The sequence below is a fragment of the Mobula birostris genome, chromosome 31 (assembly GCF_030028105.1).
Source record: "Mobula birostris isolate sMobBir1 chromosome 31, sMobBir1.hap1, whole genome shotgun sequence".
Lineage (NCBI taxonomy): Eukaryota > Metazoa > Chordata > Chondrichthyes > Myliobatiformes > Myliobatidae > Mobula > Mobula birostris.
The window spans coordinates 27,943,508-27,961,651 of record NC_092400.1 but is presented as its reverse complement, the minus strand read 5'-3'; the positions used below and the strand labels follow the sequence as shown (position 1 = coordinate 27,961,651).

Sequence of the window (18,144 nt, the reverse complement as noted above, 5' to 3'; positions counted from 1 at the left end):
GTCAGATTACATTTTGGTTCCAAATTTTATGCTTCCAATAAAATCAGTTCTGGAGATGGCTGGTTTCCAGATGAAAGTGTAGATTACAGTTTGCCATGTCAGAGCATTTGAATAATTAGCATTTGTTCCTAGAATCACTTCTGGCAGTAACTTTGTACAACTGCTTTGTCCTTGGAAGTTGTTGCCACTGGTCAGTGTCACATGATAAAGCTGCTCACTCTGACTCAACAGCATTCTGTTAATAGGCAGTACAGTACCATCTTTAAAGGAGAGAAATACCCAAAGTTCATCAGTGAAAGCTATGGATTCTGAGCCCATATCAAAGGACTTTTTCAATGGTCTAAGTTTTAAGGAATCAAAATTCAAAAGTTAAAAGTTCAAAGTAAAACATATTATCAAAGTACATACATGTCACCACATACAACCCTGAGATTCTTTTTTTGCGGGCGTACTTAGCAAATCTGTGGAACAATAACTGTAAACTGTAAATATCAGGAACTGTTAACTGTAAACAAACTGTGCAAATACAAATTGCAAATATAAATAAATAGCAATAAATAATGAGCATGAAATAACTATATAACAGAGCCCTTAAGTGGGTGTAGTTATCCCCTTTCATTCAAGAACCTGATGGCTGAGGGGTAGTAACTGGTTTTGAACCTGCTGGTGTGAGTCCTGAGGCACCTGTACCTTCTACCTGATGGCAGCAGCGAGAAAAGAGCATGGCCTGGGTGGTGAGGATCTTTGATGATGGATGCTGCTTTCCTATTGCAACATTCCATGTAGACGTGTTCAATGGCAGAAAGACAGAGACATATATATGTGTGTGTGTGTGTGTTTGCGTGAATAAAGTCATCGGAGAGAATTACTGGTAGATATGAAGCAGCCTTTTTATTTGACAAAGTGGGATACAACAGGCATGAGATGGAGACCCTTTTGGAGGAAAAAGGTCTACCAGCACTACACAGTATTTTATGAGCTAAGGATCAAAGAAAAAAATAATTTCGATTCAAAAATATCCATATTTACATTGTTTCCTTTTGAACTACTTGTAACAGTTTCAAATACCTGGATATTCCCACCATCACACCCAAAATAAGTGTTAATTACTGCCGTATTCATGCAATGAGATGTTGATTGGATTCATGCATATGTAGACAATTAGTTAATTGCCTATTTCCTGGTCTGCATTTTACTGTTCTCAGCTACGTTTTAAATTTAATCTTTAATGCATATTCATTGCTACATAAATATAATTATGTGTGTGTGTGTGTGTGTGTCCAGTCTCATCCATTTATATATATATATATAATTATACATTAATAAGGAAAAGTGGTTTCTATATGGCTGGTGATGTGCTGCCAAAGGGGTGAATAGACGCTTGCATAAGATGATAGTGTTGAAGTAACATTGATACTTGCAAATGCATTTTTTGATGAAATTATGAGTAACCAAAAATGTTTTAATCTATTCTAGATTCCACAGAACTGCCTAAGAGACTCAGCCTTGACAGCTCTTCATCGCTGGAATCTCTCTCCTCTTCTCAGTCAGTTTCCAATCCAACAGGACAGATGAACCCACCATTTTCTCCCACATACGGGGATTCCATGGCTTCAGATGCCATCTCTGTGTACAGCCTCAGTTCTATTGCCTCCTCCATGAGCTTTGCTTCCAAAACAGACATCACAGGCGAAGGAATGCTTCAGAGGGCTCGGCAGGACTACGAGAGGCCCAAGAATATTTACCCACACAAGGCGACAATGTTAGCAAGTCGGTCTTCCCCACAGACGAGCAACACCAGCAGAGATGAGGAAGAGTACGATGGATTTTCCATTATTAGCAGCGAGCCTTTGAGTGTTTATACTGATACTGTCAAGGTGTCAGCCTCACCAGACAAAGAGAGGACTACAGAACACAGCCATAACCTTGGAGATAGGCACACACTCAAAGGTAATACAAGTGCTTCTAGCTCTCCAGCTAAAATGACGCTCATCCCAAGTCCCAACTCACCATTTCAGAAAGTAGAATCCAGAAATAAACTTCCAAGTTCAGATACTGGAGAATCCGATCAGTCCAGCACAGAGACAGACAGCACGGTGAAATCCCAAGAGGAGAAAGTGACCAAACTTAACCCCCAGGAGCTGGCGCAGAAAATCTTGGAGGAGACGCAAAGCCACTTGCTTGCTGTCGAGCGACTTTATCAGAGTAGTGGGCCCGTTAACCAGCTGGGTCCTGCTGACGTTGACGGTGGTGTAGCCAGCCATCATGGCACTTCAGTTTTTAAATCTTCAGATACGAGCGCATTCAGCAAGCCACTGAACAGTGCTGGGCAGAAAAAGCAGTCTTCTCCAATTACCGCAAGACCAAAGCCTCCAACAAGGAGTTCGTCGCTGCAGAAAGTGAACTCGGGAAACAACACGCCTACCAGTGATATCTCCGAGGCAGGGCTGTCAGCTGGAGATTCCTACTCCAAAGGGAGCAACAGTAGACAAACCACTGCGCCATCTTCACCTGTTGTGGATTTACGTCAGTCACCCGGTTCCTCAACCGATCAGTCTCCGATCAAGATCAAATACCCCAGCTCCCCATACAGTGCCCACATTTCCAGATCTCCGGGTTCAGGCCAGCAGTCTCCAGCTGGGAGTAACCCTTCTCCTGCCCTCTCGTACTCATCAGCAGGCTCGGCCCGCTCGAGCCCAGCTGACATTCCAGACCTGAGTAAATTGAAAATGACTGCCATCGACGAAAAGGTGAAGGCCGTCCATAACCTCAAAACCTTTTGGACTAGTGCGACGCAGTCTCCGTCCAGGCCCGTGCGAGCTCTGCGTTCCAATCCTGCTCTCGCGGGTTCCAAAGCTGATGCTTTAAGTTATTTGAATCTCTCACCAGCCAGGCGCGCCAAGAAGGAGGAGAAGGAGGATAAGTTTGAACTGAAGGAATTTTCCAAGATTCCCTACGCAGACAAGAAAACCCAGAACGGAAGTGGTGGTTGCCAAGAGACCAGTAAACCTGCAGAATCAATACAGCCAGCCAACAGCATTCAGAGGGAAGTGCGCCCGTTGAGGCTTCCATCTGGGAATGGTTATAAATTCTTGTCTCCTCGGAAGTTTCTTCCGTCCTCAAAGTGCTGAAACAACTTGAACCGGCCATCTGATTTTTTTCCATTGCCATGTGACCTCGTGGGACTAGCATGTACAAGCCGATTGTGTCGCACAGGCGCTGTTTGTAAACTGAACTTTAGTGTTGCGTGAACAGTACTAAATATTTTATACTGTTAAAGAAAGAAAAAGCAAAAAAAAACTACTGTGTACAAATGTCATATTTTTATTGAATCCAGAATGGCATTTTGCCTTGTTTCTTAGTCACTTAATGGTTGATATTGGTTTATAAATGTCAAAAATCACATTGGAATGTCATCCACAGTCATAGTATTTGTTGGAAATACAAAATAAACTAGGCTTGGCAGTTTTAGGTTGCACCCATTTTTTTATTAATAGTGATCTCTTTTTAAATTAGTGCATGTTATGTACTATTTCTGTGCATTTCAGAGGTGTCTTTAGCCATTCTTACACCAGAATGGCTGAACAATTATAAATCCCAGCCATATCACAGAATGTCCCCTGAAGACTGCAAAACAGAATTGCTTGACTACTTTATGGCTGGGCCAGCAGGGGGCAGAGGCGAGCTTTTAAGTCACTGCAAAAGAATCAACCCAAATTTGACTGCCTCATCCAGACTTGATTACTTGCAAAGAAATTCTTCGTGTATTAGTAATAACAGCCTCCTGTCAGTCTCCCATATCTATCTTAACCAGCCCTCGATAGTTTATCCATTCCTGCACTTCTCACCGTGCTAATATGCATTATACAAGTCTTCCTTATTGCAAGTTCTTGGCTTGGGAGAGTGTTGCTTGAGATTGTTTTGTTCCCAGTGAACTATTGAGACATGAACTACCTACATATGACCATAACATTTCAGATGCCCATTCTGGATTGGAATGCAAATGGTGGAAGAGCCATCCAGTTTTCCAACAAAATGGTCTGTACTTATAATCATAAATAGATTTTATACGATCCAAAATGATGGCAGTGTTGAATGATTTCCATGAATTATTTTTAATAGCCAAGCAAACCTCAGAATCCCACTGATGATCAGGCCCTCTTGCCCAGAGCTGCGGTACATTTCATAGCCACGTCTTTTCACTGAATTGGATTTGCAAATTAGCCAATTTAAAACTTCACTCTGCTTTGCAGATTTCTTCAGCAGATTACTATTTGGAGAAAGTGCTATCAGATTGAAGAGAAGCTTTAGAGAACTTGTGTGAAATTGCATTTAATCCAATCAAGGCGGGAAGAAAAGAATAAGATCACCTAAAACTTTCAAGCCTGTAAATATTTGTGTGTCTGTTAAAAAGAAGCTCTTTATGGTTGTTGCATAGAATTCTAGGGAACAAAAATGTCATAATATGAATTCTGAAGTAAGTAATGAAAAAAAAAATTCTAATGGGAGTGGCAACCAGAGAGTTACTGCTGTGTTTATTCCATGTTGTGGCAAGTTTACTGTTTTATTGTGTGTTCAGTAGTTATTACCAGAGCCTTTCCATGCAGCTGTATCTTATGTACTGTACACCAGAGGGCGGCAATGTAGTATTTTTGTCAGCTTGTCTCATCATTTCAGCAACAATCCACTACGCTTGATGTCTCTTCAGTGAGTTGCCCGGTGGTTTGCAATGTTGATGATATTTTCTTTGATCCCTTCTTTTTTTTAATTTCTTTTGTAAAAAGTTCTATTGGATGCACTTGTTATTTATGTTCTGTGGAAGCTCTATGTATGCAAACCCATTGAGTATCGCCAGTGTCTTCCTGACCCTGAGCTGAGCTTCTTGGTCTTGCTCACTTTCCTTGCAAAGTTACATCTCTATGGTATTGTTTGGCTCTGTCCAGAGCTCGCGCCCATCTCTGAAACTGGCGTGCACATCTCCAGAGTAAATCTTCCCCGATTATTCATTGGCCTCTTGCACCCGATTCTTGCTTGGTACAAAATCTCAGATGCCTCTATTACCACTGGCCCCACCTCCACTTTGTTATGGAGTCCACTGCTCACTCGGTGCCCAATTTCAAACTCCCAGGATAGTCCTACCCATTCCTGCAGTTCTAGGCCTCAGGTATCTCGCTGCTCTTCTGACAGTGTGGCCCCATTTCCTTCACCATTGGTGGCAGTGCCCTGTAGTTACGTGCCCATTGTTCACATTTAATAAATCTCCTTTCCTGTATCGTTCAACGACTCTTGAAAATCTACCTCTTTAATCGTGTATTCTTTCATCTCCCAAAACTAACTTGCATCTCTTCCCCTAAGCACAGGAGATTCTGAGAAACACACACAAAATGCTGGAGGACTTAGCAAGTCAGGCAGCATCTATGGAGGGGAATAGACAGTTCACATTTCGGGCCGAGACCCTTCATCAGGACCTCCTCCTTAACTATTTCTCTTCTTGCTGCCAACACCCTACTCAGTGCCCTGCCTTTTCTGAAGTGCCTTGGGACATTTTGTTACAATACTGGTGCTATCTTAAGTGTTGACTGCCTTTGTTACTGGATTTTTAAATAATGAGAAATATCCTTAATGGACAAGATTCCATTCAAAGTGTGTTTGTACTGTTGTGTTGTATTGCACTGATAGCAGTTCCCAGTATAAAATATTCATACTCCCGTTTTCCAGAGGCAGATGGGGGTTCCAGACTTATTGTTGAAACTTACACCTCTGTGGGTCAAACTGATGTGTAGGAGATCAGCCATAGAATATCCTTTCGGCATTACTCTTAACAGGACTGTGCAATGAAGCAGATTGTAAATGCGTCTTCTTTTCTGTTCAAATATGAGGAATGGTGAGAAAGTTCTACATGCCAACCTGCTACTTGTTTTCTCCCTGTACCAGTAGACACAATTATAAGACCTGTCTCAATCTGCTACTCTGTGTCCGTGTGCTTTTCCCAGGTTAATTACTTGGAGAAAAGACCTTCTGTGGGCAGGAAAACAGCTCTCAGTGTCAAAATTGTAAGATGCCTGTTACTGCGTTTTCAATGTAGGAAGGACAATTTGTTTATCTCCAATGTGACTTACCTTGAAATGTTAATAAGCATCCATATTAACAATTCAGGACAGGACACACAGGAAAAACAAATCATTTTACCAGCCGCCATTCCAGTTTTCACTTAGTTGGAAGCATGAATGCTGGAAAATGGTGAGATGTTGCATCTTGTTCAGCCCCCATCAGTTGTCCTGAAAGCAGTCCCCTCGTGGTCTGCCAATTTCTTTCCTCGGGGTGAGAATGTTAGGTGTTTAAGGTGACCACAGAACGTAATCACATGTGTTTGCTCTGAGGAGTTGCTGGAGGTTTCATCCAGGCAGGACCAAGGTAGACAAAATTATGAAGGGTATAGATAGGGTAAATGCAAGCAGGCTTTTTCCACTGAGGTTGGGTGGGACTACAACTAGAGGTCATGGGTGAAGTGTGAAAGGGGAAAAATTTAAGGGGAACATGAGGGGAAACTTTTTCACTCAGAGGGCCATGAGGGTGTGGAACCAGCATCAGTGTAAATGGTGCATGCAGGCTCAATTTCAAAATTTTAAGAGAAGTTTGGATAGGTACATGGATGGGAGGGGTATGGAGGGCTATGGTCCCAGTACAAGTCGATAGGAGTAGGTAGTTTAAATGTCTTGGCATGGACTAGATGGGCTGAAGGGCCTCTTTCTGTGCTGTACTTCTCTATGACTCTAAATACCATTTTGTTCAGATAGGTGGAAAAGATCCTTGGAACATCCTCCTGGTGTCCCAGCAAACCCATACAGACCATGCTGTGCACAAACTGGGCGCCTTCTATAATGTCCTAACAAAATAACACATAAAAGGTAATCCATTATTTTGGAAGATGCTGCTTTGATTCAGTCCTCCTCCACCGTATTCCTTCATACATTTAAATAGATAGGAGGATTGTACTTAAAGCGTAGAATAACAAGTTGTTGTAGTGGAGGCATGAACTGCTTTATGTTTACTGTATATGCTAGCTCTTCTGTATTGCTCATCTGGTCCCATGTTCTGTGCAGGACTCTTTCTGAGTTTTGTTTCTGAGATGAATATTCTTGTTTGTTCCTAATAGCATCTTATGTGAATTTACAGAATATTGGCACAAGCGATTCTGCAGATGCTGGACATTCAGTGTAACACACACAAAATGCCAGAGCAGGGGTTCCTAAACTTTTTTATGCCATGGACCCCTGCCACTAATCAATTGGGAACCCCTGTACTAGAGAAACTCAGCAGGTCAGGCAACATCTATGGAAAGGAATTAGTAGCTGACCTTGTGGGCCAAGACCCTTCACTGGGACTGTTGACTCTTTTCTCTTTGTTATAGATTAGGGGTTCTCAACCTTTTTATGCCAGGACCAATCCCATTAAGCAAGGGTCCATTTACCCCAGATTGGGAACCCCTGTCTTAGATGCTACCCAACCTGCTGACTTTCTCCAGTATTTTGTGTGTGTTACACAGAGTATTGAATGGGGTTTACTCTTGTGTTGGCTTAAAGAACCGTTTCTCCAAATTGTGGCTTAAAACCGGGAGTCAGTTATACTTACAGAGCCTGGCTCCACATCTGGTTGATTCATAGCCTTTGAATTAACCAGATTCAGGGTCCCTGTTTTCAGAATATAGAAAGCCAAATCCAAAGATGCATTCAGGCACTACGGGAAGATGTGTGAAACGATTGCATTTCCCGAGCCTAGTGATGGAATCATGCCAAGAATCAGAGTCCTTAGGTGTGCAGGGAGAACTGGAACGTGTGAGTCAGAGAGTACTACAGCACAGCAGCTGGTCCTTCAGCCCATCTAGTCTGTACTGAGCTATTATTCTGCTTATTCCCATTGACCTGTATCTGGACCATAGCCCTCCATATCCCTCCCATCCAAACTCCCCTTCAATGTTGAAATCAAACGGCATCCACCACTTCCACTGGCAGATCGTTCCGCTTGTTCCACGTTCTGCGAGTGAAGGCATTTCCCCTCATGTTCACCTTAAACATTTCACCTTTCACCCTTAACCCATGACCTCTAATTCTAGTATCACTTCTACATCCACTTCGCGAGCAGGGAGAGCTGGAGCCTGTGTAAACACTATATGCGAACGTGGAGTCCCATGTGTTTGTGTTTAAACCAACACAGTGACCAGAGGCTGCATACTGATCCCGGGATGCCGGACTTGGCTGTGTGTGTTATCCATACACACAGAAAACCATGTCCTTAGACAGTAAGGCATAAGAGGCCATTCTGCTTATCGAGTCTGGCTCCATCGTTCCATCATGGCTGATTAATTCTCCCTCTCAACCCCGTTCTTCTACCTTCTCCCCCTAACCTTTGACACCCTTACTATTCAAGAACCTATCAACCTCTATTTGGCCTCCACAGTCAACTGTGGCAATGAATTCCACATATGTATCATCCTTTGGCAAAAGAAATTCCTCTTCACCTTTATTCTAATGAGATGTCCTATTCTGAGGCTGTGCCCTCTGGTCCTAGACTGCCCCACTATAGGAAACGTCCGCTCCACATCCACCCTCCCGAGGCCTTTCAATATTTAATCGGTTTCAGTGAGATCACCCCCCCCCCCACCAATTCTTCTAAACTCCAGCAAGTACAGGCCCAGAGCCATCAAACGCTCCTCATACGTTAACCCTTTCATTCCTTGGGAACCCTGGCACTCAGTTGAACTAGAGTTTGTGCAGAGCTGTCAAATCATAGGTACAGGTTGTTTATCACACTGATGAGGTAAGATACTGAATCATATAATAAATATGGTAGTTCAATCCAGGTTTCCTTTGCTCTGATGTGACACTCCAGAGAAAGTTTTAGTGCGGGTGTATGGAAAATCTCACTATATCAACGTTTCCTGAACTTGTACCCCAACTAGTAGGCAATCATTCCATTCTGTATCTGTGTAAGTTTCTGGATGAACCAGTTCTACATATTAGTGTTGAGTTGAGTCCCATATCTTAAAAGTCAAACTCTAAGAAAACTTTTTCTATGGGATGTTAACTTATTGAATGCATTACAAGTGTTAAAATCAATATCTCTTATTTAGCCGGAACAATGGATACACAGTCAGTGGCCACTTTATTGGTAAAGACATGGGACCTGCTGCTGTAGCCCATCCATTTCGAGGTTCAATGTGTTGTGCATTCAGAGATGCACACCACTCTTGTAACGTGGTCTTCCTGTCAGCTTGAGCCATTTTGGCTATTTTCCTCTGACCTCCCTCATTGACAAAGGGTTTTCACCTTCAGAACTCCTCTAGAGACCGTTGTATGCGAAAATCCCAGGAGTTCATCAGTGCCTGAGATACTCAAACCACCCTTTCTGGCACCAACAATCATTCCATGGTCACCCTCAAATTTCTTCGCCATTCTGATATATGGTCTGAACAACTGAACCTCTTGACCTTGTCTGGATGCTTTTATGCATTGGGTTGCTGCTACAGGATTGGCTGATTAGATATTTTTGTTAACAAGCTGGTGTACAGATGTACCTAATAAAGTGGCCACTGAGAGTATCTTTCCCACGTGGGCAAACAAAAGTCTGAAAAAAACTGATCTTAAACCAGCAACAGTTTCTACAGCTTTTTAACTAAGAAAAATGCATTATACATTTATGTAAATTACAGAGTAAAGAGAGTTCATGGATCCTATACCTTATTCTGGTAACAACTTGAGTTAATTCTGAGGAGGTTACAATTGGACTCATACTGATTATTGTTCCCTTTCAATCCATGGTTCTGGTTCTGCTGCAGAACAGCAGGGGACACGCTTTGAAACGTCTTGTGAATAATATGTATTGGTGATGATACATGATTCCAGCCTGCTAACTGATTCCTGCCCTGAGCATACTTTGAAAGCAGTACCACCCTTTCATTTCTGATCAGGGGTAATTTTTCAGTCAGAGCCCTGTGCTTGGGTCTCTTGTAGAGTTGGTGATTGAAGATGCCATTCTTCAGTGAGATATGTTTTTGGTCTTTTTGTGAGTGTTGTAAACTTAGATTATAAGAGGAATTCATGTGCATAGAATGAGACACTTCCTGATACTTAGTTCAAACCTGTGGTTCTTTACAACTGGCCAATCAATTTGCGTATTTCTGTAAAGGTTTCTTTTGGAATTTGTAGCTTCATGAAATGCCAGCGCTCCAGATATGCAGTCATATTGCCCAGGACACATCATGACTTGTTCAAATTACAGCCCAGATTTTCACCTATAACAATAACAATCCTTTCAGAAATGTGAGCTCAAACTCATCTTCGAGCTATTTTAGAATATGAGTAAGCCCATCTAAAATTAGTCACGCTTGCATTATTTCAGTTCCTCAAGAATCTTTTGTAAGCACATTCCAGGAACGTCAGTGTGTGTTTAAACTTGGTTTTTTTCTAGCATTAAGAAATATACTCATTTGGCAATAACTCAACGACCATTCAGAATGAAAACTGGGAATGCTGGAGATGTTCCACTCTAGCAGCATCCGCAGAGAAAGAAACAAGGTTAACTTCCTAGGTTTGTGATCTTTTGTCACACTTTGGCGTTGGAGTCATGAAGGTTGTAAACACAAAAAGTTAACAGATTGCTAGGATGTGGAGCAACAAACAATCGGCTGGAGGGACTCAATGGCTGGAGGGACATCTATGGGAAAGCTTCAGCCTGAACTGTCGACAGTCCCTTCTCTCCCTCGGGTGCTGCTCTACCCACTGAGTTCCTCCAGCAGATTGCTTCCTTCTTCTCCCAGAGGTTAACTCTGCTTCTCCTTCCAAACATACCACTTGACCGGCTGAGTATCTCAAACATTTCATGCCCTAATTTCAGATTTGCACCAAATGCAGTGTTTTGCTTTGAGTGTAGTTCTGGAACTAGGCTCAAATTTGTTATCAAACAAGTCAAAGCTGGACATCTTCTCCTAACTGATTGCACCAGCTTCAATCTACCTCTAACCCAGGGGTTCCCAATCAGAGGTCCACAGACCCCTCAGTTGATGGTAGGGGTCCATGGCATAAAGAATGGTTGGGAACCCCTGGTCTAATCCAATGTGAGGCTACAAATTCTGTATCAAAACCTTCTTGTGTTGGAACTAAAAGGTGCTCACACCAGTCATTGTGGGCTCAAAAAATTAAATGCCCACGTGCAGTGCTTTGACACATTCACAGAGAGCTCTGTTCCCAACCTGGGGCCCATGGGCTTCTCTGTTAAGGTCTGTGGCATTAAAAAGTTTGGGAACCTTCTGGTTGTAAATATCTTTGTTGCAGTCACATAGCGGTCAGACTGCAGCATAAATCCATCGATCAATCTCAAATCAGAAATTGGGCAGCACGGTAGCGCAATGATTAGCACAACGCTTTGCAGTCCAGGCAACCCGGATTCAATTCCCACCGCTGCCTGTAAGGATTCTAGCCGTGACCACGTGCTCTCCAGGTGCTCCGGTTTTCTCCCACAATCCAAAGACGTACCAGTTGATAGGTTAATTAGTCATTGTAAGTTGTCCTATGGTTAGGCTAGAATTAAAATCAGGAGTTTGCTGGGTGGTGCGGCTCGAAGGACCACAAGAACCTCTTCTGCACTGTATCTCAATAATAATGATAGCAATGTGATTGCAGCCTTGTTCAGAGTCCATTCAGACAATGGTGTGATGAGCTCTCCTGGATCTAGGCAATCTTGCATACTTGGGAACTGGGTTGTAGTGTGGGGCAGTAACAGGAAAAGTGATGACTGAAGTCAGAAAAAAGTACATTTTAGGGCTAAATAGTGATTTGAAATATTATCCTTAATATTCTTTCTGGAAGTCTTCTGTGGAATGAAACCTATCTGATCGGTAATTCAGCAGCTGGCATTTGAAGCCTTGAAGACCTTTGATACATTAATGTCAGTAGACAAATCAACCAGCTCCTGTGAGGGCTTGTGCCTCCAGAGGTTCTATTTTTAATATTAATAATGGTTAGATTTGGTGAAGAACCCAATTCCTTCCTTCCTAATTAAAGGCAAGGATTCATTTAGTAATTTTTGTGTTCTGGAAAACAATCGATCCAAGCTCCAACCACACCTCTTCTGGCTTAAATCAACCGAATTCACAGCTGGAAGATGCATGCTCACTATTTCGCAAGGCCTACTAGTGGCCAATTGACCCCAACCATCCAAGCCTCTGCAGCAATAGTATTAAGAAAATGTTTAATTTGTAGTAAATACAGTTCATTTCCAATGCCAAACTAATGATAATTTCCCATTGTTAAATTTGAAATAGAAAATTTTGTCAAGAGCAAGTTCCTTACATGTTAGCGGCTGTAATAAAAGACGCAAGAGGTGCACTGTGAGATCAGCATCTCAGAGAGAAAGCACGACATAATGTTTCAGTTTTAAGGATTTTGTCAGTGAGCCCAGGGTTGCAGTTTGTATTTCAGGGTTCAAGTTCCTGACCTGGTGTTGTCAGTGGATAATGTTTGACTTAATAGCTTCTACAACTATGGCTGCACATCAGTTCAACCATTGCAAATTCTAAAGCAATCACAACAGTTCCATGGGTGCAAAACTACCCCAATTTAAGATTTGCTCTTTTCCTATACAAACCGGAAAAAGAAATGTCGCAGTGAATTAAATGCTTTGTGCGTTTAATTACATATTAACACTAAGGTGTTAAGATTTTGTTTTGCATTTTTTTTTGATTTTCTTAATCACATACAAGTAGAAAAGTCAGGCTGTTTCCTACTAAGTAAAGCTGAGTAAAACTTCGGAGCTAACCTTAGAGTTCTGGAATGTAGATAATAAAAAGAACTTGTAAACTTGTATATATCTGATTTTATTTGAATGAGCTGGCTGTCGAAAACCCATTCTCTTTCTTTTTATAGTTTATTTATATGTACATATCTCAGTATTTTTTACAGCAAACACACTTTAATAGGTACCTTTTGATTTGCTTCACAACTGACAAACTGCCGAGGATGAATATTCAGAAGAACTAATAAAGGTAATCATGACACTTTATGCAAGGCAGACTTAACAGTGCTGACACAGTGCCCAATCTTGTAATACAGTATACAGTATAAATTATAATATGCAATTAAAATGTTACAGAAATAGAATTTGGGATACAAAGTTATTACTAAATAAACACATTGAAACTGGCTAATTGAGACTGCATTTCATTTCTGCTATTTTTAGCATAGAAATATAAAGTAGCTTGTTTGAGCTCAGTCCAGTTGTCAGCCTGGTACAAGCAGGCAGTGCGAAGTTATATTTACACTGGTACTGGCTGTACCTGAAAGTCTGCAGATTCTGACGTTGGCCTTCCAGAAATTCAGTGCAACCTGGTGGCACCAAAGATGCGTTGAACATATGCGGAATCGGACGTTTACCTCCCAGTGACAGATGAAGAGCAGATTATAGGGACTGCTATCAGGCTGGCTTTGATTATATGACCTTCAATGACACCTCCTGCAAAACAGTGTTGGCCCATAGCTCCTATCAGTCTTGTGAACTACGGCAGTCTAGATTCAGTGAAATCACCATATCAATCTTACTTCCTGTACTACTTTCTAGTTTGGGAGGAGATTGGCGGTATAACAGTACACACGTGGAACCAATATGGCACATAAATCAAAGCAAGTGGCTGTGCTTTGTAATCAGGGGTAAAATATTATTTTTTGATTTGCTCAATACTTGGAAGTTTTTAATTCAATATTTTCTTCAAATCTCACTCAATCAGAGGTCAGAATCAGGTTTAATATCAATGTTGTAAAATTTGTTGTTTTGCGGCTCCCGTAAAATGCAATACATAAAAAAAACTATGGATTGCGATAATATATATATTTTTTAAATTAAATAAGTTGTGCAAAATCAGTGAGGTGGCGTTAATGGGTTTGCTTATTGTTGATTCAAAAATGTGATGGCACAGGGGAAGATGCTGCTCCTAAAACAGTGTGTCTTCAGGTTCCTGTACCTCCTTTCTGATGGCAGTAATAAGAAGAGAGCCTGTCTCGTGTGATGGGAGACCTTTATGATGGCTGCTGCCTTTTAAAAATATTCTATTTCTTTCACACATCTCCCATTCTCCACCTTCTCTGCTACCTAAAACTAACCCCCTTTTCTCTCTTTCACAGTCCTTACGAAAGATCCTAGCCCTGAAATGTGAATTGATTCTCTTTCCACAGATGCCATCTGCTGTGAGGAAGATTTCCAGCATTTTCTGTTATTTTCATCCACAACTTGTTCCACAACTCGTTTTAAAGAATGCAAGTTTTCTGTATACTAATCCAAGTCTGGATCAGCGGATCAGCAGATCAGTTTTGAAAAAGTTAATAGTTGGGTCTTTCTCCATGTGTACATGGTCACATTTGTAACTTCAAACCATTAAACTAATTCAAAGAAAGACACGGGGGTCTGGGAATGTGGGTCTAACTTCGTGCTTACTTTAAGCAAGGCGCGCACATATCACATGGTAACGTGATGACCTATGCAATTCACGTATTTATACATTAAACCTGTAATGAATTATTTAAACAAACAAGAATGCTTAATCAACCAATACATATGCAAGATTACTCAAACATTACTTAAATATTAAATACACAACATATACTGCCAAATGTAGACAGGGCCAATTTCAGGCAATCATGCCTAAAGCCCAGAACTAAGCTTTCTAAACCTCATGGGTGATCGTAGAGCTGGTGAAGTCTGCTGCCAAGGCCGGCTTTCAATATTTTTCCTTCACTGATAGCTCTTGTGCTTCATCAGTTAATGAGACAGGTTGACAAATTGCTTATTGGTTTTTGCAGAAACAAATCTAATGGCAAATTAATTAGCATTTTAACCATATTTTGATACAGTGCTTTACTTCCCTACCTAAACTTGATGAACTGCACTTTATTTTAAAAGCTTAATGTTTTAATTCGGGAGGAGGGGTAAAGAATATCAAAGATTCCAAAGGTATCATAGCTGATTGGGGGTAAGCAGAGATTTCACCAGGTAAAAATGTAACAGTACTATTACCATTACACATAGGAGCAGAATTAAGCCATTTGCTCCACCACTCCAAATCCCCTTCAACTCCATTCTCACGTTTTCTCTCCCAAACCCTTGATGCCCTGATTAATCAAGAACCTATCAAAGTCCACCTTAAATATACTCAATGACTTGGCCTCCACAGCCGTCTGTGGCAATGAATTCCACAGATTCAACACCCTTTGGCTGAAGAAATCCCTTCTCACCTCTGTTCTAAATGGATGTTCCTCTATCCTGAGGCTGTGCCTTCTGGTCTGAGACTCCCCCACTATAGGAAACATCGTCTCACATCCATTCTACCCTTTCGATATTCGATAGGTTTCAATAAAATTCCAACCCACTCCCTGCACCCATTCTTCTGATCTCCAGTGAGTAAAGGCCCAGAGCCATCAAATGCTCCTCATAAGTTAACCCTTTCATTCCTGAGATAATTCTCATGAACCACTCCAATGGCAGCACATCTTTCCTGAGGCTCATCACTATTGTTTATTTTATGGTTCATTCCAGGAATTATTAGGGGGTGTGCGAAGCTTGGGTAAGTTTCCATCAATTAGGAGACTTAATTTTGAATTTATGTGGGAATGGTTATTCATTTTGAGGATTCATGAAGAACGTAGATCACTTATAAATCTTCTTGTGTTTTCTCACTGTCCACATTTCTGCAGGTAAACAAACCTTGTAAAATATGTCTCTTTCTCCTATGTTTCTTCCTTCTAGATAATGCTGCTGCAGCTAAATTGAGATGCTTAGTGTCAGATTGATGAGCTTTTCACCTCATCTCATTCCTTTTCCTTGCCCCTATTTCCTTTTCTTTTCAGTTTGCAGATATTTATAAAGTATGTTGTTGAATTAGAGGTGGCAAGGCTAAAGTCGAGTGGCAGGGTGGAGATACATCTCTACCAAAGGAGATGTAAGGCTCTCCTTCCCTCCGCCAGCCTGCAGGTCAACCTTGGGCGTGAGGCATAGCACCTGCTGAACTCCTCTGATCAGGGTCACGTGAAGCCATGGGAGGCAGGTGGTGGATGATCGTATAAGCAGCTGGTGCACATCACAAGTCCTGGTTATGTGACCACTGATGCCAGGCAGACAATCTCTGAAGAGTATTGATAATGGGTGAAGTCACCCATCTTGTAAAGACACTGCCCAGAAGAAGGCAATGGCAAACCACTTCCGCAGAAAAAATTGTCGAACAATCAGAGTCATGAGACCATGATCGCCCATGTCATATGACACAGCACATAATGATGATGTCATACGACACGGCACATTATGATGATGATGATGATGATGATAAAAGCTGGGGTACTGGGGTTCCTCCAGTTTTGAAGCCTTTGCTGCAATTTGGGTTGAGTATTAAGCATTAAGATGTAAGTGCGAAGTGTATCCTCGAATTGTTACTTCGCTCCTTATAGAATGTTCATATTCATTTAGTGACTTAATTTAATTTATTTTAGTGATGCATCACAGTAACAGGCCTTTCTGGCCCCATCACCCCTTGCTGCTGAATTACATCCACTTGACCAATTAATCGATTAACCTGTATATTTTAATCTATTAACGTATAGTTTCCTTGGGGTTCAGTTTTGCTTCTGAGTTTTTATTTATGCAGTATGCAGTGACAATCAGCTGGATTTGATGAAGTCAAGGATAAAAGAGAACACTTATCTGTTCCTGACAATAAAGTGTTAAAGCAGGGATTGAGATTCTCATCCTTAATCCTTAATCCACTCACATACATCCTACCCCTGCAGCCTCTTGCAGCTTTGGATCCTACAGTATCAAATCTGATGGCTTCAGTAAACACCTTCCATTCGTCCTGATTTGACAGCAGAGGTTGCCTCTCCCTCTTTCCCTGCCTCTCCCTTTCTCTCTCTCTCTCCCTCCCCCCTCTCTCTCTTTCTCCCTCCCCCTCCCTCCCTCTCTCTCCCCTCTTCCTCTCTCTCTCTTCTCTCCTCCCACTCTCTCCCCCTCTCTCTCCTTCCCTCTCCCTTTCACTCCTCACCCCCCCACTTCTACCCCATCTCTCCCCCTCGCCCCTCATTCCCCCTTCCCTCCCTCTCCCTCCCGCTCCCCTCTCCCTCCCATACCCCTCTCTCCCTCTCTCTCTCCCATCCCTCCCCCCTCACTCTTTCCCTCCCTCCTGCTCTCTCTCTCGCCCTCTCATTCTCCCTGCCTTTCCCCTCTCTCCCCCACTCTCTCTCTCTTCCATCCCTCTCCCTTTCCCCCTCTCACTCTCCCTCCATCTCTCTCCCTCCTCTTTCCCTCACTCCTGCTCTCCCTCTCCCCCTCTCTCCCCTCTCTCCCCCACTCTCTCTTTCTCTTCCCCTCCCTCTCCCCACGGACACTAACTTACCTGCTCAGTATTTGCAGGATCTTTTGTTTTTATTTTGGACCTCCAGTATCTGAGCATTTTGCTTTTGCTTTCCCTCCCTTTCCCTTACCTTGCTTTTAGTTGCTGAGCCTTCAGTGTTTTTTGCCACTGAGTTTTGGGACAATCTGACTCACTCTCTTCCTTCTGTAGTCAGTGAACGACACAGTGCAAAATCAAACCGAACTGAACTAACCTGAACATTCCTGAACTGTTTCAATGACTGTGTGGTTTTATGTTTTATATTCCATGTTATCCACTCATTAGTCACCTTTTGTGATTTGTTCCTTTTTTGGGGGGGGTTGTATGGTGTTTTCTTTGACGGATTCCATAGTTTTCTTTGTTTCATGGCTGTCTGTGGAGAAAGTGAATCTCAGGGCTGTATACTGCATACATGCTTGGATAATAAACGTACCTTTAACTTTGAACTCACTGTTGTTGAACTTAGTTGCATCCATTTAGTTCCCCGGAATCAGGTGGATGGAGGACCATTCAGCTGCTACTCAGATACGCATTTAGTGCTGGTGACCGAAGGTGAATGTCTTCTCGAATCTCAGCTGAACTGTGGCCCTGGCCGTACCAGAGCCCTACAGCACTGGATGTACAAAAGAAGGCCAGAAAACAAATTGAAGCCGAGCTTTGCATTCACATCTGAAACATTGGCTAAACTTGAGCAACACACACAAAATGCCGGAGGAACTCAG

The 18,144-nt window shown here is 42.2% G+C and overlaps 1 protein-coding gene across 3 annotated transcripts in view; it reads left to right on the top strand.

Moving 5' to 3' along the window:
* Positions 1 to 13,192, top strand: part of ttc28 (tetratricopeptide repeat domain 28) — a 945,172-nt gene extending 931,980 nt beyond the window's left edge. For all 3 annotated transcript variants that reach the window (XM_072248021.1, XM_072248020.1, XM_072248022.1), the window contains one exon: positions 1,477 to 13,192. In XM_072248021.1, the coding sequence (XP_072104122.1) occupies positions 1,477 to 3,131 (1,655 nt within the window). In that variant the 3' untranslated portion in view covers positions 3,132 to 13,192. The remainder of the gene's footprint in view (positions 1 to 1,476) is intronic.
* The last annotated feature ends 4,952 nt before the right edge of the window (positions 13,193 to 18,144 follow it).